Source organism: Onychostoma macrolepis, chromosome 01 (genome assembly GCF_012432095.1).
Source record: "Onychostoma macrolepis isolate SWU-2019 chromosome 01, ASM1243209v1, whole genome shotgun sequence".
NCBI classification, from domain to species: domain Eukaryota; kingdom Metazoa; phylum Chordata; class Actinopteri; order Cypriniformes; family Cyprinidae; genus Onychostoma; species Onychostoma macrolepis.
This window is the reverse complement of record NC_081155.1, coordinates 3,950,979-3,973,119: the sequence shown is the minus strand read 5'-3', so window position 1 is coordinate 3,973,119 and position 22,141 is coordinate 3,950,979. Positions and strand designations below refer to the sequence as shown.

Below are 22,141 nucleotides of genomic sequence, written 5' to 3'. Positions count from 1 at the left end.
GAAAAAAACCTTACCTAGATTGACTGATGTCCGTTCCAAACAAGTCATAGTTATCTGGGTTTTGAATTGTAGATGTTGATAATTTCACCATAATGTCTGTTAGTATAGATGGCGGTTTTTATTATAAACTTTCAAGGGAGCTGCTAGTTGGAATCCAGACAGACAGTAATATACTTCTGGCGCAACTTAATTGAGGATACTAATTAGCATATTACTGTTGTCATTTTATAGTTCAAATTCAATAAAAAAAAAACTTTATTTGTCCCCGAGGGGCAATTCAAAGGCACACTGAGCAGAAAGAAAAACAGCACTATTTCAAACAAATACACAGTATTATTGCAATGATAATGGTACACAATAATAATGAAAATAAATAACAATAGATAGCAGCAAAGATAATTTGTTCCTGTACAGTAAAAAGGAGTCCTAAGTACATAATAAAAATAAAATATGAAAAAAAAGTCTACGTTAGGAATCTGTAAAGAAGGAAATTAAAAAAAATGTATATTAAGTTTTAGAATTTAAAAGCATTATGGCTTTAGGAACAAAGGTAGCCCTCCTCTGAGTTCTACAGGCAGGGCAGCGAAGTCGTCTTCCAGAGGGGAGCCACTCAAATGCAGAGTAAAGGACATGTGAGGGGTCTTTAATAATCTTACTTGCTAACCTGAGAGTCTGTTGCTCATATATGTGTGAAAGAGATCTAACAGACAAACCAATAATCTTACACTGTGACAACACTCTGCAGTCGGTCCCTGTTCTGGAGACTAATAGACTGGAACCAACAAGTTATGAAGAATGTGACAATACTCTCTATGAAGGAGTAATAAAAGGACAACAGAATGTCTTTACAGACTCCAAAGGAACTAAGTTTCCTAAGGAGATATTGCCGCTGCTGACACATCCTAAGAATCTCCTCTGTATTGCAGGAGAATTTCAGCAGATGGTCAAAGATAGTACCCAAATATTTATACTCCTCAACTAGCTCCACTGGCTTCCTGCGGATAAAGGTGGTGACCGCTGCAGCCAGATCCCTCTGCTTGTTGGAAAAGGTCACCACCATCTCTTTGGTTTTGCTTACATTCAGTTCCAGGTGTGATCTGTCACACCACTCCACAAACTGGTCCATAATTCTGTGAGGAGCCCTACAACAGAGACAGAAGAACCGTGTCGTCTGCGTATTTGACTAGATAACAGTTAGGCAGAGTGGATCTGCAATCGTCGGTGTACAGAATGAAAAGCAGGGGTGAAAGCACACAGACCTGTGGGGAGCCAGTTGAGGTGTAACGAAGGTCAGAAAGGGTATTATTGACCAGAACTCTCTGTGACCTGTTGGTCAAAAAGTCCAGTATCCACATAATTAGCTGGTCGTCCAGATGAAAGCGAGAGGAGAATTTAGTGGCCAAAATGTGAGGCTGCAAGGTATTGAATGCTGAAGAAAAGTCAGCGAACAGAAGTCTGACTAAAGTGTCAGGATGCTCCAGATGTTTGTGAATACCATCTATGATAAATGTTTTTGCATCATCAACACCTCTTCCTGCACTATATGCGAACTGAAGTGGATCTATCAGGCAGTCCGTTGCTCTGATAATGTGATGTTTTAAAATCCTCTCCATAGCTTTCATCACCAGAGAGGTAAGAGCCACAGGCCGTAGGTCATTCAGTGATTTGGTCTTGCTTTTCTTAGGGATAGGAATAACTGTGGAATGCTTCCACAGCTGAGGGACTGTGCTGCTGTCCATGGAGCTCCCCATACAACAATCTTATGTGGGGCCCAGATGGGTGGCACCTGGGCTATCTAACTGGGCCCCAGCCAGTTTTGTCCTCTGTTTCCATGAGGGCCCTACATGGGTCAGCCCAGATGAAACAATGAAATGAACTCTGCTCAGTATGCATACTACAGAGTGCTAAAAATAGGACTGAAGCAGCACTGCAGTTCATTAGATAATTAAGTGATTAATCTAGTACTGATTGAGCATTAGTGATGAACACCTGCTTAAGAAAAAAGAGACGAGCAGAAACACAACAGCTACTATTGACTTCCAGCCACAGCCGCAAAACAACTGCAAATAAAAGACATTAAATCTCTGAAGATCTCAGCAGAGGAGGATTAAACAACTCCACAAACAGCATCACCCGCATCATTATTACTAACTAGACTGACGTTATTTCTGTCAGACTTCTACAGAAGTTTTTGAGAATTAGTTAATTAAAACGTTCAGATTAATAGCACTTCACAAAGACTGCATACTGAATCTAGATCAATCAACAACAAACAAATATCACCTGGTTGCAGTGTCTTTTTGGTGTTACTTGCCATAACAAACAGTTGCTTTACACAAACAGTTACAGCAGCCCAAAAAAAAATGTTATAAAGTCAAGGGTCAAGAGCCCAACTAAAGCAAACACTAATCACTTTGATGGTAACATCAAAAAAAACAATAAAACATCTAATTCTCAATAAGCGCTTTTGTAGATATCAGAAATAAAGTCAGTCTGGTTAGTAATGAGTGGAGCAGGTGATGCTGTTTGTGGAGTTGTTTAATCATCCTCTGCTGAGATCATGAGAGATTTAATGCCTTCTTTTATTGCAGTTGATTTCGTCGAAGGCTGTGGCTGGAAGTCAGTTGTATGTTTGGAGAAGGTTCTTATAACAGAAATCTGTTAGCTGGGCGTGCACTCGTGAGCTCATCATGTGAGAGCACTGTGATATCTCTGTGATAGTGTTGAGAAACAGGAAGTAGAATGTCCCGCAGCGACTGATATTTGAACTGCCTCCTCTCAACCTGCTCAACATTTTGAGTTCACAATGAGCTCATATATTACTCACACTGTGAGGATCACCGTATGAGAATGGTGTGACATCACTGTGAGCATCGCGTGATCTCACGTGTTGACTGGGAAGAACTTAAACGTTAAAAATGTATTATATATATATATATATATATATATATATATATACACACACACACTTACTGGCCACTTTATTAGGTACACCTTGCTAGTACCCTTTTGCCTTCAGAACTGCCTTAATTCTTCGTGGCATAGATTCAACAAGGTGTTGGAAACATTCCTCAGAGATTTTGGTCCATATTGACATGATAGCATCACGCAGTTGCTGCAGATTTGTCAGCTGCACATCCATAATGTGAATCTCCCGTTCCACCACATCCCAAATGTGCTCTATTGGATTGAGATCTGGTGATTGTGGAGGCCATTTGAGTAAAGTGAACTTATTGTCATGTTCAAGAAACCAGTCTGAAATGATTTCAGCTTTGTGACATGGTGCATTATCCTGCTGGAAGTAGCCATCAGAAGATGGGTACATTGTAGTCATAAAGGGATGGACATGGTTAGCAACAATACTCAGGTAGGCTGTGGCATTTAAACGATGCTCAATTGGTACTAAGGGGCCCAAAGTGTGCCAAGAAAATATCCCCCACACCATTACACCACCAGCCTGAACCGTTGAGACAAGGCAGGATGGATCCATGCTTTCATGTTCTTTACGCCAAATTCTGACCCTACCATCTGAATGTCGCAGCAGAAATCAAGACTCATCAGACCAGACAGCGTTTTTCCAATCTTCTATTGTCCAATTTTGGTGTGCCTGTGCGAATTGTAGCCTGCGTTTCCTGTTCTTAGCTGACAGGAGCGGCACCCGGTGTCGTCTTCAGCTGCTGTAGCCCATCTGCTTCAGGGTTCAACGTGTTGTGCGTTCAGAGATGGTATTCTGCATACCTTGGTTGTAACGAGTGGTTATTTGAGTTACTGTTGCCTTTCTATCATCTCTAACCAGTCTGCCCACTCTCCTCTGACCTCTGACATCAACAAGGCATTTTCGTCCACACAACTGCCGCTCACTGGATATTTTCTCTTTTTCAGACCATTCTCTGTAAACCCTAGCGATGGTTGTGCGTGAAAATCCCAGTAGATCAGCAGTTTTTGAAATACTCAGACCAGCCCGTCTGGCACCAAGAACCATTCCACGTTCAGAGTCACTTAAATCCCCTTTCTTCCCCATTCTGATGCTTGGTTTAAACTTCAGCAAGTCATCTTCACCACATCTAGATGCCTAAATGCATTGAGTTGCTGCCATGTGATTGGCTGATTAGCAATTTGTGTTACCAAGCAATTGAACAGGTGTACCTACTAAAGTGGCCGATGAGTGTATATATGGGGCTGCTTAGATATTTAATCTGTGAAAAGACCAGGGGCCTGTTCCATAAAACAAGTTTACCAAATAAGCCAGGCTTGTTTCAGTAATTCTGACTTATTTTCACTTGATTTGGTTTCTGAAAGCGAAATTACCATAGCTTAAGCTCAGTCACTGTGGCAACTTATGCTGGCAAACTAACCTGGTCTGGAGCAGGCTAACTGTCCGGCTAAGCTGAGCTCCTCTAACACTGACCAATAGGAACACATCGATATTACCACTGACTCTCTCACATACAATTAGTTGACTTTATTATCAGTCCAAAAATAAAAGTATACAGAAAATACACCTTAAATAATCAAATAAATAAAAAACAGGCTACAACCGACTGTATTTAATGTATTGTGCCCAAAATGTAGGCTAATGACATTTTAACGAAAGCTGTGTCCCAAATCGCGTACTTATGCACTATTTATGACGTTTTGTAGTATAATTAGTGCGAGTGTAGTGTGTTTACACTGAAAATTCCAAAAAGAAAAAGTGCACTTTAAATACCCGAAAAAATTAAGTGTGGAATGTTGAACACTTCATGCACTCAACTGTCGCAGCTTTAATTACGTCGCGAAGGGGGTGGGGCTATCAGACTCCGATTATTAATGACAAAATAACCTTATATAATGCATACACTACATGGTTGAGTGCATAGTGCATAAGTACATAGTGTATAAGTGCATAGTGTACAGTGTGTCATTTGGGATGCAGCAATAGTTGCTACTTGCGCATTTAGTTGATCAGCAGTTTCTAGCCATGTAGCCTTTCTCTCTGAATTTATGACAGCTGCACCTTTTATGGTTATTAGAACATTAAAACATTGCAATCTAAAATGGCTCTTTAAAGCATTAAAAACACTAAATCAAAAGTTAAAATCACTGAATTAAAAAATAAAATAAATAATAGAAATCAGACTACATTTTAACTGATAAGAGGAACGCACATTTAACTCATTTGAGCTAGTATGGCTGTATTAGCCAGCTTACATTTGATTTACAGTTACTGCTATCATAAAAATACACTTATATGTAGGATTGAAATTCTATGTGTCACATTTAATGTCCAACAACAAATATTTGAGCAGAATGTATATTTTATTCAGAATTCTTGCGCTATTATTCTGTTCTGCTCCGTCTGTGTAACGCGCATGCGCACAGCAGTGCTCGCTAAGCCTCGCCCACTCCTGACAGCAAAATGGATATATTTGCATGACTTTCTAACATTTACAGATGAAAAATATACCTGTGACGTGTCAGTTATGCACTGAGGAAAACACAACGTCTCAAATGCATTAAACAACACAAATATTCGCTGGTTGTCATGGATCGATGTGATCCATGATCGACATTAAGGGCTGTTTAAGAATAACTGTGTACATCAAATTATCCTGACTCATTGAACCTGTCTCGAATTAGTGAGATTGTGTGAACTTCAACTGTTGTTTATGAAACCGCTTTAGTCCCGATTGATTTGTTAGGCTATTTCAAGTCAGGCTTTGGACTTTAATCCCTGCTTTTCTTAGCGTCTTTTATGGAACAGGCCCCAGGTGTAAACTTGGGTAAAGTTGGTTTTATATTCGCACATTCACAACATTCACACATTTCCGCGTTCAATAACTTTGTAATTATATGTGCAATAAAGTTATTTTTTGCACATTCTAATCAGCGACATCATTATTGCAACCTACTACATTTTTTTCACAATCGATCAAAATGGCCAAGTATTGTTTTAATGTCATACTTACTTGAATATAAAACCAACTTTACCCAAGTCAGTTGTAAATGCCCTCTGAAATCTGGTTATTGAAACCACATATGTAAATTTTACTCCTCCCAAAATGTTAAAATAATAAACGTGTGAGAGCGTGTTTTAGCGTGTGTTCACACTTGTCATCTTTGGTTTGATTAACAAAAGGAGTTGCTGTAATATTTAACAAAACAGACATCATTTCCCACTGTTTCTTAAATTTTCATTTTTCCACTTACCTTATTAAATGTGTCATCTTATACATCAAATTCTTACATTGTTTTAATTAATTCAGTTAGAATAATAAGAAACTGTATAGACGGTTTCATCGGGCGCACGCGCCTGGACCTAAGTTAACTTCCGGTCTGTGTTTGTTTATCGGTCTTGTTAGTGGCGTAAATTATTCAATTTGAGAATTCACAATGAGTTCATATATTACTCACACTGTGAGGATCACCGTATGAGAATGGTGTGATGTCACTGTGATCATCGCGTGATCTCACGTGTTGACTGGGATTGCAACCGTGTTGAAACATTTTGGTAATGCAATGTTGCATATTATTAGGGGTTCAAGCACTTTCCTAAAAGAAAGCCCTCAAATTCTCAAAACTGTGTAAAATTATGCTTAATTTAATTCTAAACAAGCTTGCAAAATTTTAAGAGAGATTGGACAAAAAATAGCACTATAGTAGTTATAAAGGTTAAAACACAGTGTTGTATGAGAAATTGCAATTTATAACCACTAGATGGCAGCGGAAGACCACTAATGGGTTTATTAAACTAACTCAGTGGTTCTCAAACCTGTCCTGGAGGACCCCCAGCCCTGCACATTTTGTATGTCTCCCTAATCTTTCACACCTGATTCAACTCATCAGCTCATTAGTGGAGACTACAAGACCTGAAGTAGGTTTATCAAATATAGGGAGACATACAAAATGTGCAGTGCTGGGGTACTTCATGAGGTTTGAGAACCACTGGAATAACTTAAACAGTAGTGTTAATAGGTTTGATGGATTCATGCTTAGATATTATATAGAAAAGTGATTTGAAATCACATTTAGTCAAAGTTTACCATTTTGTTCATAGAGACATATCAGTTTTTACAATTATGCCAGATTATGATTACAGTAAAACTTGAAAATGACAAACTCTTAAAAAGAGAAGACTTGCAATAAGTATTGTCACTTATAATTTATTTCAAGTATATATCTCTGCAACAACATGTGTGTGTGTGTGTGTGCATGTATGTTTGTGTATGTGTGTGTGTGTGTGTGTGTGTGTGTGTGTGTAAATATGCTTATAGTGTATTAATATACACACACACTGACATTAAATGATTTAACCAGTATATGTTGTGTGTCTCTGTGAGCCTATTCTCCATTTTGGATGTGTTTAACCATAAGTCTTAAAAAGTCTTAAATTTAGTTGCATCAAATTTAAGGCCTTAAGTCTTAAATTGTACAAGAAAGTCTTAATTATGATTTCAAGAGGTCTTAAATTTGGAGACGGAAAAAACAGAATTGCGATATGGATGAATATGACGATTAAACTTCAAAAGGCTATGATTTAATTTCATGTTCTGTCTTTACCGGGAAACCGTTATATTTCAGCCAAAGGCGACACCTGCTGGCAGAGAATGAATCAGTTAACAGGTTAAAGTAGTGCGCGTGTGAGTTTCACTGCACGATTCAGTCTATTAAAATACATTTAGATTGATCACATAATTTAAGATATGGGCGCAGAAAATGCATAGCCTATTTTTATACCATTTCATATAGTTAATATCACACGAAGAGTGCCATTTTTTCCCCCTCCAAAAATCAGCATGCTTACAAATGTGATATTGATTTAATGCAACAGTTCAATAAACAAGAAGTTAATATTAAGAGACTTACGTTTTAGACACCATATTTCCTGTTTTTGCTCTATTTCTCCAACAAAAATAATTCCAAACACAGCCACAGAGCTGATTTGCCTCTCTGAGCAGCATGAAGGTGATTCGTTCCTGAATGAATCAACCGTTTAAATGATTCGGTTCAATCGCAATGACTCACTTATTAACACTGACTTACTGCCACCTATTGGCCGTTTTAATTTCACATTTAAAGTATCTTCATTTTTTTTTAAATAATTTCAAACATCAGTTTTCAACGTTTTATATTTCAAATATCAACACATTATTTATTTATTTGTAACTGCAGTTTAGCATTCTGTGTCCTTCCGAGCTGCATTAAACAGTGTGTAAATGCATCTAAATGCCTCTTCATATGCATTGCAAAGATCAATTTTTTGATACTGATTTCATTTGCTTGGTAACAACCCAAATGCAAGAATTTGACTCAAAAGATGATGCAAACTTTTAGAAAAAATGGCTTAAAGGTAAAAATGCCCATAACACTTGTTGGAAAAGATTCATTTCTATTGCTGCTGTGAACTGACCACACAGAATATGAAGAACGTAAAAAAAAAACAGGAGTCAGCTGTCCACGGTAATCTTTTAGATATCAGCACAATAACACACTCAGCAAAATATCGTCTAATTATCGTTATCGATAAAATCCCATAAAATTTCAAGATATAATTATTTTGCCAATTTTGCACACCCCTAATTCATGTTATTTAATTTATATAATAATTTATTGATAATAATTGTTAAAATCAATATTATTAATACTTTTGACTTATCCATTTAAAAAAAAAAAAAAGGGTGAAATGTTAAGTTTATCATTTTACAAAACTTTTTGTTTTTGAGAAAACTTGTATCTGAATTGTAGATTATGCTTTTTACAGCCATTTTACAGTTTAATATGGTACTATAGACATTATAGAATCTTCTCATTCTGATCAAGTTTGCTTCTAGGATCACAGCTGTCAATCAAACGGTTCTTTAAGTATTTGAGATTATTTTAAAAACAAAAAAAAACATGCTTTTTTTCAACTAGCCTTCAGTTTTTAACTCAAAATCAATCTAATCAGTGCAGTACTGTTCTCTAGACTCTCTAGGTCAATAATTATCAAAACAATGTTGAACATTTGCATTTGGACAACTATAAACCGGTCATTTTATAATATGTTATTTACATAGTGTACCCAAAGACCTATTAATACTAAAACAAAGCTCACAATCTGTGTAAAATGATGCATAATTTCATACTAAACAAGCATGCACAATTTAAGAGTTTGGGCAAAAAATAACACTATAATAGTTATAATGGTTATAAACACAGTGTTGTATGAGAAATTGCTATTTATAACCACTAGATGGCAGCGGAAGACCACTAATGGGCTTATTAAACTCTAAAACAGTAGTGTTCATAGTGATTTTATAATATTTCTATAATAAAACCTGTTATAACATTTAAAATGATATTTAATTCAAGTTTACCATTTTGTTCATACAGATATATCAGTTTTTACAATTTTGCCATATTATGATCACAGAGAAACCTGAAAATGACGATATAAACTCTTAAAAAGAGAAGACTTGCAAAAAAATATTGTCACCTGTCATTTATTTCAAATATCTATATCAGCAACAAAATATGTGTGTGTGCATGTATGTCCGTGTATGAGTGTCTGTGTGTGTAAGCAAGCCTAATGATTATTAATATGATATTAATATTATTTCTATTTGTGTGTTTGTGTGTGTGTGTGTATGTTTCTGTGAGCCTATTGACCATTTTTGATGTGTTTCACTGTCAGCTATACATCCAGGTTGGCCTAGACCCTAAAAGCATACCACATTAGGCCTTAAAATGCTTGAACCCCAGTAATCGCTGCTTGCAGCTATATTTATTATTATTATATATTATATTTATTTATTATTTTATTATATTTATTTATTATTATATATTACCGTATTGTCCCGAATATAAGACAATGTTTTTTTCTTGGAAATACATGTGAAAAAACGCGGTCGTCTTATATTCGGGGTCATGTCAGTAATACACCCACAACAATAGGTGGCGCCAAAAACGCATATAACGAGTGTGCCATGAAATATGTAATGTGTGTGTGTTGTAAAGTCGTGACTGTCATGTTAGTCTGATGGGACCAAACTTCCTCTGTAAGTGATTTTAAAACATAAGACTATACCCAGATTTGAAGACTACAATAATATTTCACTTCTACTGATAACATTTAGGCTATCCATCTCATAGTAGCCTACAATTTTATTATATTATTCAGATGGGCTACCTATTTCAATGGTATATCAAAAAGTGTATATTTTTCAATGTCATTGTTGGTACATTTTACCAGTATTTACCATACTTTCAAAACAAAAATTAAAATAGGAAAAAAATGCAATTTGAAAATAATTTAAGAAAAAAAATGTGTTTTACAAAGAGAAAACAAACAAACAAAAATAATAAGATTTGGTTTTCAAAAAGCCTTTTTCCAAAAGGTACATCTGGAAAAAGGGGGGTCGTCTTATAATCAGGGTCGTCTTATATTCGGGACAATACGGTATATTTATTTTTTTACTTAGGCAGTATGCATTGGTAACTTTCAGTGTGTGCTGTTGTTGCGCTCATCTGTTTTGATTTCTGCACGAGTTTCTCACACACTCATTTAGGCTGCGCAAGCCTCATCTCATTATCAATCGCCATAACTGTGACGTCAAAACAGACCGGCTCGGAATCGGCAGACTGACCGAGAAGGGTATAACTGCAGCCTGGAGCAAGTACTCCTCGCTGCAGACTGTAGCGCGGTGACGTCAGGTACCTACGCTACCTATGTATTTACCGTAAATATGCAGGTTCAATAATGGTTCATTCACTTCCAGAACATTTACTTACTTTTGTTTTCTTAAAAATGTGCGTTTGTGTTGGCTTTTAATTGTGAGGATGCTTTGGTCATAATCATAGAGAGTGTCATTGCAAATGTGTGCGATTTCAAACATTTATGACATGTTTTATGATATGTGTTAGTATTCGACGTGACAGGGATTCTGCTGCTGGTCTTTAAAAGTCTTATTTCGCCTAAAATTAGCCTTTAAAGATGTATTAAAATAGAGCAGAAATACTTATGGGGCAGTCGTGGCCTAATGGTTAGGGAGTCGGGCTTGTAACCATGAACAGCACTCTCTCCACCTACGATACCATGACTAAGGTGCCCTTGAGCAAGGCACCGAACCCCTAATTGCTCCCCGGGTGCTGGAGCAAGGCTGCCCACTGCTCCGGGTGTGTGTTCACTGTGTGTGTGTGTGTGTGTGCACTTGTTCAGTACTCACTGCTGTGTGTGTGCACTTGGATGGGTTAAATGCAATGTAATGAATTGCATGCATTGCAAAAAATAAATAAATAAATAAATACATACATACACACACACACACACACACACACACACACACACATATATATATATAAGTATGTATATTTGTCATCTTTTGCATTAACATTATCAAAAATTAATAGATAGTGTAACAAATTTATTGTTCATTGTTAGTTCATGTTAATTAATACATTAACTAGTGTTAACCAATGACACCTTATTGTAAAGTGTTACCTCTTAAATTTACCTTCATGTTCATATGACTTTTTAGGGACATTATCAGTGAGACGAAATTCAGAGAAGAGGCTCACTTCATATGTCTAGACAGATAGTTCTTTAACTCCTTAACATGTAGTGAATACTGTAAAACGTATTTGAGTGTCTGTCTCTCATCTCAACTATCTGTTTTTTTTATTTATTTCCTGATAGACTGTATTGCCCTCAACTGTAAAACTTTCAAATTGTTTCAGGCTATGCTTTCTCAAGCCAAGCCAACCTAAATTTTGACTTGACAAACTTTTTTAATTTAGTTGGTTAATGATGATTATAAATTAAATCTCTTAGGTACTTTACAGACAAAGCAAACAACACTCTTTTTGTAACACCATCCTATAATATTTAAAAGTACATTTAAAATATTTTCCTTGTATGGCTCTTTTGCCTTTCCTCAAAATGATTTAATATTGTTTGTTATTTTATGTAAATTAGGTGTCGTGAACTGGAGTGCATTTTCTGCACAATACAGACAGGAGTGACCCAGTGCCTACGGTGCAGTGAGATACTGTATTTAAAGACTGCACACCTAGGTATGTCAGGACTGACAGGAGGGGACAGGACACACACACACACACACACACACACTTTGAAAATTATATGAAACACAGATGATTGAAATAAATGATGAACTCTAAAGACTCCAATCTTTCTCTTTGTAACATCTTGTTCATCTTGAATCATAATGTAACATTATTGAAAATTTTATTTTTTTTCAGTTCTAAAAATGCAAAACTTCATGACAAAAGTCATTTTTATTGTTATAATTGTGATTTCACAATATGTAGATATGAATCCAACTGAAAAAAACTTGTGAAAAGATATCTTTCAGTTGGTCAAATAGCAAATAGTAAATAGTGGAGCTCTGCAGCCATCTAGTGGTAAAAATGATAATTTTTACTTTTGAAACTGCAATTTCCAAAATATGGACAAAAATTTTACACTACACAAGGGTTAAAATAAGAAAGGCAGCAGCTATTTGCACTAAGTGATAGCAGGATTTTCTGCTATTTAAACTACTTATACTACAATACTGAGGTACAGGTAATTACCACTGTTTGCAATATTATAAAACATTAACGTTATGCAATAATAACGTATTGAGTGTAAATTATAATTTTAATTCAAATTATTAAATGGATATATCACCTTATTGGGACAATAAAGCCCTCCCTCACAACTTTTTGATTATTTCCTTAATTTTTATTGAAAATAAATGCTTTTTTGATGTGATTTGAAATTTGAAAAGGGAGAAAAAATATTGTTAAAAGGCTGATTGTTAAATTCGAACCTGCGTCGACCGCGTCACAATGTGAAAATCACACGTTTTATCATCTGCACCACTAGAGCTGACAAGTGATGTTATCTTAACTAGCCTAATAAGAAATATATAAGGCGCTGTTAAAGGGTAATATTACAATACACAGTGAAGTAAAGTGCAACAGAATGTTAATAAATTGTAAATAAAATACTACACAGATATTACAGAATAAACTCTGTAATTCCGTATCATTTTACCTGAGATGAAACATAGTTAAAATCATGGATATGTGCTGTATTACATTTTATTGTTTTATTTTTTTTCCACCTTAGGGTTCTTAACAGAATACTCTAATAAAATGTAAAAGTATTAAGTATGCACATGCGTTTTTATGACGTGTTACGTCACGCACAACGCAAAAACACCTACCGTCACCACGTAATGCAAATTACACACGCAATGCGCCTGCGTGTCATAGACATACCATACGTCACTTTGCGCATGCGCGGTACACATATACCTGACGTAGATACCTGACGTCACCGCGCTACAGTCTGCAGCGAGGGGTGTCTCGCCTGGAGATCTCCAAATGGGGGCGGGAACTCCAAAACGGGGTGGGAGCTCCAAAATAGGGCGTGGCTTCCTCCCATTGACAGACAGGCACATGACACGTGTGGGATGAACAGTGGATGCGTTGTTTCTTTAAATATGTCACAAATGCATGAGTTGTTCAATCAAATACTTTCACGGGTGTATAAAAGGGGGGCTTTTAAGGCACCGTTGTGTTCGAGCACCGATTGTGCGTCACTGCCCTAGACCCGCCCATTCCGGTTTTTGACTCTTCCTGTCTCATAGGTATGTGTTTTCTAATTAGTCAGCATTGAGAGGTGCGCTTGAGGTAATGTTTTCTTTTTATTTAGACCGTAGTTTTCCGACGGATAAATGTCATAGTGGTTGGTTGGCGGCTGCCCTTCTCATTCAACGTGCTTTTGTTGTACTCTGGTGCCTGTTCGCCGTGTTGTCCGTCTGTGTGCGCGACCGGACTCGTGGCCATAGCAACAACATGAAGGTGGGTGTAACAACCGTAGTTGATGCGTGGTATTTTATGTGGTAAATAATTTTGCTTATTCCTTTTAGGAGGAATAGTTTAGTTGCGCGGTCCTGCGCTGATCTAGGATTCATTTCTTTCAGTGCAGCCTGCGGGGCAACAGTCCTTGATGCTGCTGCTTTGTTGACGTTACGTTACTGCTGGGGATTTAATCCTGCTCTTCGGGGTGGCGTTGTTTATCGCTCCCCTTCGATAGACCAGTTTTTCTGCGTGTAGTTGTTCTCATTGTTGTTGTCTTATTCATTTCTGTTGGTATTTGTTCGTTGCTGCATATTTGTTGAAGTTATTTTTCTAGTTAGTAATTTATATATTGTTTTGTTATTCTTTATTTTGTATTCACTTTTTGTTTTGTGTAATTGTGTTATGATTAACTTGGTTTTGCTTGGATTTATTGTTTACTTTGTGTAAAGTTGGATTAAACATCCGCTTTTCATTGGATGGTATATTTTTACCTCATAGTAGGTGTTTTTTTGGTTTTCTTTTATCATTAATTGAGCAATTGTATAATTTGTTATCATTATTTGGTTAATTTTGTCTTTTGTTGCAGGAACCGAGGCTTTCAGGCAGGCCGCTAGTTGGCCCTTGTGTGCGGTGGTGGGACCATCACGGAGTGTAGTGTGTTTGTGTGGTCTTGTAGTGTGTGTGTGTGTGGTGTAGTGAGATTTGGGCACTCGGTGGTAAGCCTCGGTTTCCTCTTTCATGTTTTTGGTTCTTTTGTTTGTGTAATATATTCTGGTCTGTAGCTAAAAGTTTTTAAGGTTAAACCTTTAATGTTGAATATTAATATTTAATATTGATATTGAGAGTGCTTGAATATTGTGAAATAAAGCTTTTGTACCTTTGGTATCCACATCTCCGGCCTCGGTTTCTGGAACCACATTCCTGTGTGCCCTTTGTAGGTGATAAATTCGTAAATTTTCCCTGTTTTACAGGGTGGCGTAGTCAGCTAAATTTAAAGTGTTCCTTTCCAATACGCTTCTGCCACACACGCATGCGCAATTTTTTCTCCCAATCAACTTCAGCGCAAACTCCGCCCCACAGCTGATTCTAAAGATTTTATTGGTTGTATCACTCACGTTAATTTAATTTCCTACACTATGCTACAAAAAATGCTAACCCCTAAACCTATCCCACACCTGACCCTAACCTTACCCAGTGAAACTGGCTGCACGGCGGGATTGGCGCGGAAAAGAAAGTTGCAGTTCAGGAGATAAGCAGTTAATATGATTATGCGATATGAGATCTCCGAGCCGGGCCGTTCATAACTCCCCAACCGGACCTCACCGGACAATGGCACCTTTTTAGTTTCACCCAGCTTCACTACCCCATCCTACCCTGTGAATTTCAAGCCCCGGGATGCCCCCGTTGCTTAAAACCAAGCGATAGAGTAAAATCTTCCCCTGTGCTGTGCTGTTTATATCATTAAGCAGAGGTTCAAACTCGGGTCCCAACACCACTGGCCACGAGCTTTAGCTCTGCTCTCACGGAGAATATTGATTTATATCATATTTATTATCATATTTTATTTTAGATAAAACTAGAAACAATGTTTAATTTATAAAGTGTTATTTTGAAATGTAAGTCAATAACAATTGGCTGAAGCCAGAGCCAATACGGACTACCGGCACATCCGGGAACTTAACTCTCAATTTCGTTACCGCCCCTTTTTGGGGGAAAACAAACTAGACTTCCCATAGGCTTCAATTAGAGGTCTGCAATCCCGTCGGGTCCCGACGGAGCACGTCACGCTGAGTCCATTCGGGCCGGGCTCGGGCCATTTTTTTTTTTTATAGATTGGGCTCGGGTCGGACTCGGGCTCATTTAGCTTCTCTCCTTTTTTTGTGCCCATATACTCTCAGAGCACACATGGCTACTGTATTATAAATGTTATACATCGCCTAAGCAATACGCAATGCATATATGCACGCATTAGCATACAGGTGACCATGCAGAGCATCAGGAAGAAGTTGGAGCGTGGAGTTACAAAAAGTTCCCAATGCTTCGGGAAAAGCTGCATTTTTGATCAGCCATGAATTTGATGATGATCCTGACTCGCCATCTCCTCACTGGATGCGATTTTATAATGAAAGAGTTTTTGTTTTCGATTCGAATTATTTCGTTTTAAAGTAGTAATTTAAAGCTTTCTATAGATACTATATTTATCAAGTCAGTAAGGCAAGTAGGCTATATGCTGTTTTTCAGAAACGCTCCGCTTGCTCAAAAAAATTTTTTTTTTATAAAAGCAATATTTGTTGATATTGTGAGTGCACACAAATAAAAGTAGACCCTTTACAGTTCCGAACAACGTAGGCTATTACTCTTACCTTTATGAGCAAAAATGACAGCGTATTTTGAAATGTTTCCAGTGCAAGTGATCATTCTTGCGCGTCCTGTAAAGCGCGCTTCAGCTTTCACTCTCCGCACAAACTACTGGATATGCATCAGTGCACATTTATCTAGCTCAAGCGTTTAAACTAACATTGTGGAGCTGTTTTATAATTATAGATTTCATTTTAGAGAAGTCGTAATGATCTGAGAAAGCTAAATTGACCAAACATAGGCTATGATCAACTCGCTGTCTGCCGCTGGCCGCTTGGTCGTTACATTAAAAAACAAAAACTTATATTTAACGAATAAAAAAAATGCTCCAAACGTTTTTCTAAAATAACTTAATAAAATAACGAAATGAAATACAATCACTTTGCCATTTCATACAAAACTGAACTATTTTAATAGCTGAAACAGTAGTGGATAAGCTGTTTTGGGAGAAGGGGGGGAAAAGACGGGCTCGGGTCAGACTCGGGCCGAGAATTCTGATGAGCTGTCGGACACGGGCCGGGCTAGGGCCTCAGCGTCTCGGGCCAGGGCCGGGGCTAGGCCTAAATTTTAGGCCCGTGCAGGGCTCTAGCTTCAATACAAAATAGCGGCAAAAAGCAATGTCCGTACACAGCGGACAGACATGAATAACTTAAGTAATCACTAGGATTAATCATGTCAAGTAATTATATGTCCACCCTGCCTGCCATAGAGTGTGAAAGATACAGCCACAAACTTAATTTGTTCAATTTAAAAACTCATTATCCCAGCGTCAAATTGGTGTAACAACCCCACCCAGTGGCCAGAGGTGTCTTACCGGACATTTACTCATACCTAATCTAATTACCAGGTAAGCCAGTGAATGATTTTACTTCATTTGAAAGTAAACATCTTTAAATGTATATCTTATGTCCTTATATTTAGAGTACTGAGTGCACTTTTCTGTCCAGCCATACAACTAGCCTGGCTTAGCTTTCGATAGCATCATCCGTAATTCATGATACTTCCATAACAGCAAGATATGGATGATGATGGCAGGTAGCCTGGGCTAAATTTGGGTTTTTACAAACATTACTGGTGCACTCAACCACACAACAACTCTTTGGCATGTTGTAAGGTTAGTTCACTTCCTCGATCCGATACTGTATGGCGGTTTGTTTTCCCCCAAAAGTGGGCGTGAACCTGTTCAGAGACGTTCTATGACGTTGCGCCGGTTGTGAGTATGGTGACAGTCTTTGTGCGAAGAGACCCCGCCCCATTTTGGAGGTTCTGCCCACTTTTGGAGTTCACGCCCCATTTTGGAGATCTCCAGTCTGCAGTTATATCCACTTGGACTGACCGGGCCGATCTTGCAGAAAACCGACTAATTCCGGTCCTTGGCCAGTCGATTCGTGCATCTCTACTTGATATCATTGGTTATAAAACAGAGAAACAGTGACGCAACAGTTTGGCTTCAGCAGTGTCAAACCTGTCTGAATATGTGCAAGAACAGAAGAGCTTCACAGCATAACGAGAAAAAGAGTTGTTGGATCTCACCAGGCTTTTCTGTTTCCTGGACTCTTTCCTTTTTGGTGTCAGATGAGGTCATTTCTTAAAACACACAGACAATAAATAAATAAATCTTACACATGTTGTACATCCGACACACATTTATCATAATATCACTTTCAGTTCAAACTGAGAAGCAGACTTACCAGGCTTTTCCTGGGAAGTTTCTCTTTTGGTGTCAGATGTAGTCATTTCTGAAAATACACAATCATGGTTAAATAAATTAGAGGAACAGATTTCTATCTAATATAAGAGTCACTATCTAATCAGATCTTCTGTGAAACACAAATTGTGATTGATGAAAATCTTCTGTACAATGAAAGCAGACAGTAACTAGATGTCAAACTCAATTCCATGCCCAAGACTCATTCAAGTCCAATTTGTTTCTATAGTGATTTTTACAATAGGTCTACAGAAAGCAGCTGCACCGTAATAAAGAGGAAAATAACCGTGCTGATGCTATAAAATTCATCAATAATGAAACAAATTCAAGTTCAGCTGTAAATTAGCTCTACAGAAGACAATAGTGTCATTATTCAGATCAGTTCAGGTCAATGACAGTGTTAATGTTGCAAAATATATTAGTCAGTTCTGTAAGCTCTTATGAAGATGTAAGACAACGGAAAAAAAAAAAAAAACTTCTTTTGTGCTCCACAAAAAATAAATAAATGAATACGCATGTGAAAACACAAAAGAAGAGGCCAGTTTTACGCAAACACAAGGGTTTTTGTTGCTTTCTGTTGTCTGTGGTTTAACAGGAGAGTTCACGCAGTAGAAATCATCACACTGTTAGAAAAAAAAAATTAAAAACTGTCAAAACCTAGAAAAAGTGTTATCATTTTCTGCCATGACATTCTGTTTACAGACTTTCTTTAAGCCTAAAACATTACATAATGCAAAATACAGGTAAAAAACCTGTTAAGAAATCAATATGGAAAATTACAACGAAAAAAGAAAGTGCATTCTTAAAGTCATCTTTTCCTCATGCTCAAGATGTTCAAACCTGTATGACTGTCCCTAATCAAACACACCTGAACAAGCTAATCAATGTCTTCAGGATTAATAAGGTTACAGGCAGGTGAATTTTATTTATTTATTTATTTTCTCAGGGTTTGAGCTAAACTGTGCTGGACAGCTGCTCTCTAGGACCAAACATTTTTGTATTCATCTGAAGGAAGATCATTTTGAATTCTTGGTGAATGACCTCCTTAATGAAAGAGTATTTTACAACATGATCTCACAGAATTCCGTGTAATGTTTACGGATTTAATTAACCTCCGAATCTGTGGTGGTATCATGGAATCGCCGAAAATTCCGTGATGGGCTCACAGAAAAAATTCCGTGATGGGCTCACAGAAGTGATACCAATGTAAGTCAGTGACAGGCATCAGCCGTGCTCCACACACGGAAACCCTTAGCATCAATATGCCGACGCGATACTGGGACATTTATCGTCATTATTGTTCAGAACTGGGTAGGTTTAGGGTAGGGGTGGGGTCAGGTACTCCAGTGAAAGTATAACTGCATCAGAGTCACTCTTTTTACGTTGAACCAGTGAATCCGTGCATGGACCACGGCTGATGCCTTCTGTGAGCCCATCACGGAATTTTCGCCGATTCCGTGATGCCACCACAGATTCGGGGTTAATTAAGTCCGTGAACATTACACGGAATTCTGTGAGATCAGGTTGGTATTTTACCTCTGGTCACCTGTAGCTGAACTTCAGTGAATATGAAGGATCCAGAATGCTCCTCTGCACACCAGTATTTCCCAGAATCCTCTGCTCTCAGATCGCTGATCTTCACAGTAAAGACTCCAGCAGAGATTTCTTCTGTAAGAGAGAATCTGCTGTTTGTGCTGTTACTCGATGAAACACGAACTCCGTCTCTGATGCAGATATTCGGCTGATCTCCTCTGCAGAAAAACCTCTGACTGTGATTCCTGATGTGTTTACAGCTGATGGACGCTGATCCTCCGACAGGCGCTTCATGAGTGACCGCTGAAGAACACAACATTAAATATGATGAGATTGATAACAGAATGATCAGAAACATCGAGACTTCTCCCAAATAAACATCCTCACCGTCCTTCATGATGATCATGAGCTCAAAGGGAAGGTTAAACACGTCTTTCACTGCACACCAGTATTTCCCAGCATCCTCTGCTCTCAGGTCAGCCATGTTCACAGTGAAGAGATTGAGTTCAGTGTCGTCCTTTACTGAAATCTTTGGGTTTTTAACATGATCTTCATCTGATTGAATGATATTTCGAGCATCTTGAGTGAAACACTTTCCTTTGCACAGAAGCTTTATTTCTTTTGTGTGGTTTCCATCATAAGGACATCTGATCTCAGCTGAATCTCCTTCACGTCTGATCACTGGAGGCACTAACAGTCAAAGACAATGAAGACATATTTACACACTGTAAAATACAGGCATATATTATTGAAGTGCATGGTTTGTGGTTGCTGTACATACTGGATAAAGTCAGTTGGTGTTTATTGATGAGAGAAACAGAAGTCAGATGCGTGTGTCTGGTTTCTGCTCCACACCAGTAAACTCCAGCATCTCTCAGCCTCACATTACTGATGCTCACTGTAAAAACTCCTGCTGTACTCTCAGAAAACTCAAAGCGCTGCTTCTCTGATGAACTGATGTTCTGACAGATCTTCTTCTTGTTCTCTTTGCAGATGTGTTTGATGGTCTCGTGTTTCTCAGAGTAATTACAGGTCAGTTTCACACTTTCTCCAATAATAGCAACTAATTTACTCGATTCACGAAAATGATCAACTACAAAAAAAAAAAAAAATAATAGAAATTTCAAATCTTATTTTCTCATTTTAACTGCTAGAAATTGTCTAAAAACAGGCTCCTCACAGAAGCTCTTTACCTTGACTGACTGTCAGTTTGATCTCAGTGAACAGATCATCATCAGCAGTATTCACTCCACATCTGTACGTCGCTTCATCAGCTGCAGTTAAATCACTGATGAAAACCTTCAAGAGTCCTTTACTGGAATCATCATACACGTGCACTTTATTATGAGCCTCCCATCGCTTCTGTTCATCAACAGGGATCTTCTGTGATGAATCTTTCTGGATGAATTTCTTGTTTTCTTTGAGTTCTTGTGGAAATTTACACGTGATGAAGACTGATTTACTGATGTAGGCCTGAACCTGGACAGAAGTTATTTGACCTGCAATACAAGATTTGATTTATTACATTATTAACAGTCAGGAGGAATTTACATTTCTTATTTAGAGCTGTAAGTTTTTTTATTTATTTAATTTTTATTTTCATTAAATAGAAATTAAACTCACTAGAAACATTCAGATGAATCTCTTTAATGAAGGTGATGTGAGTAATTGATGTTTCTGAAGGTGGTTTATCTGATTCGTCTCTCTCCACTCCACATAAATAAACTCCACCATCATCTGCAGAAATGTCTCTGATGGTCACAGTAAAATGATCTTTCTGTCTGTCAGTCAGGATGAACTTCTCCTCAGATGATTGTGATGATTGAGAGCTGTTCAGCACATGCACAGGATCCACGTTCACTCTGTAGAAGACTTTGGTGTGTGTTTTGAACTTATGATCATATTTACAGTTGAAAGTGATCGTTTGACCAAAATATGCAGATCGGATAACAGACATCCCACAAGAAGAGTCTGAAAATGATTTCAACAAAACCATTGTGACATGCACTGAAATCTTGAAATATTATTATTATTATTATTAATAAAGATGCACTAGGGAACTTTGGCCTCTCTGTCGCTATCTCTGTTTAACACACAAAATGTCATGATTCTTGCAGAGTTATTCATGTTAACGTGGGTTGTGCTTGTTTGTATGGTCACCTGTGATCAAAACATGAGGTATATCATCATACATCAAGACAGAAACATACTGACAGAAAAGATTTGTCCTACAAGTAATATATCCAGAAGAAAATGTCATTTGAACAAGTAAAGTTTAGTAGACGGTTGTCATGTTCGCTGGAGCACAGAAAGAAGAGACGCGGAGACAGCTGAGGGCTTGAGTGAGCCGCGGACGGCGGGCTGGTTCTGGCTCAGGCCCGGACACTCCCCAGACACCTGAAGACCCCTTCTTTCCAACTTAGTCCCGTGGTGTCTGGGAGGTCCACGAGGCGATGGTAGTTGGCACCGAGCCAGAACAGAGAATTGAGGCGTGGTGAGCTCGTAGAATTCCCCAGTATACTCGAAGAAGGGGAGATCTCTAAGAAGGGCTAGGGCAAGGAATCATGCGGAGCCCATCTCCATGGCCATGAGGAGAAACAAACTGGGAAAACAAAAATTATCAAAAAACACAGAAAACAAAAACGGTGAAAAAAGCCGCGGCTCACTTTTAGTTTTGGTCACGTTTGCTGGAGCACGGAACGAAGAGACGCAGGA

The 22,141-nt window shown here is 37.9% G+C and overlaps 1 protein-coding gene and 2 long non-coding RNA genes across 6 annotated transcripts in view; 2 read left to right on the top strand and 1 right to left on the bottom strand.

Annotated features, from left to right (window-relative positions):
* LOC131547811 (uncharacterized) overlaps positions 1–22,141 on the top strand; it is a 181,390-nt gene that overhangs the window by 114,032 nt on the left and 45,217 nt on the right. The gene's annotated exons all lie outside the window — the stretch shown is intronic.
* LOC131547548 (polymeric immunoglobulin receptor-like) overlaps positions 1–22,141 on the bottom strand; it is a 33,938-nt gene that overhangs the window by 3,849 nt on the left and 7,948 nt on the right. For 3 of the 4 annotated variants that reach the window (XM_058788217.1, XM_058788208.1, XM_058788224.1), the window contains exons 3-8: positions 21,050–21,397; positions 20,620–20,925; positions 20,208–20,519; positions 19,430–20,116; positions 17,877–17,924; positions 17,719–17,772 (exon numbers count right to left, since the gene is read on the bottom strand). In XM_058788217.1, coding sequence (XP_058644200.1) covers positions 17,719–17,772; positions 17,877–17,924; positions 19,430–20,116; positions 20,208–20,519; positions 20,620–20,925; positions 21,050–21,397 — 1,755 coding nt within the window. The remainder of the gene's footprint in view (positions 1–17,718; positions 17,773–17,876; positions 17,925–19,429; positions 20,117–20,207; positions 20,520–20,619; positions 20,926–21,049; positions 21,398–22,141) is intronic. The other variant, XM_058788231.1, reaches the window with a different exon arrangement.
* Positions 11,933–20,777, top strand: LOC131547832 (uncharacterized). The gene is made up of 4 exons (XR_009273027.1): positions 11,933–12,030; positions 19,687–19,901; positions 20,420–20,458; positions 20,647–20,777. It is a non-coding gene; the product is annotated as an uncharacterized LOC131547832 (long non-coding RNA).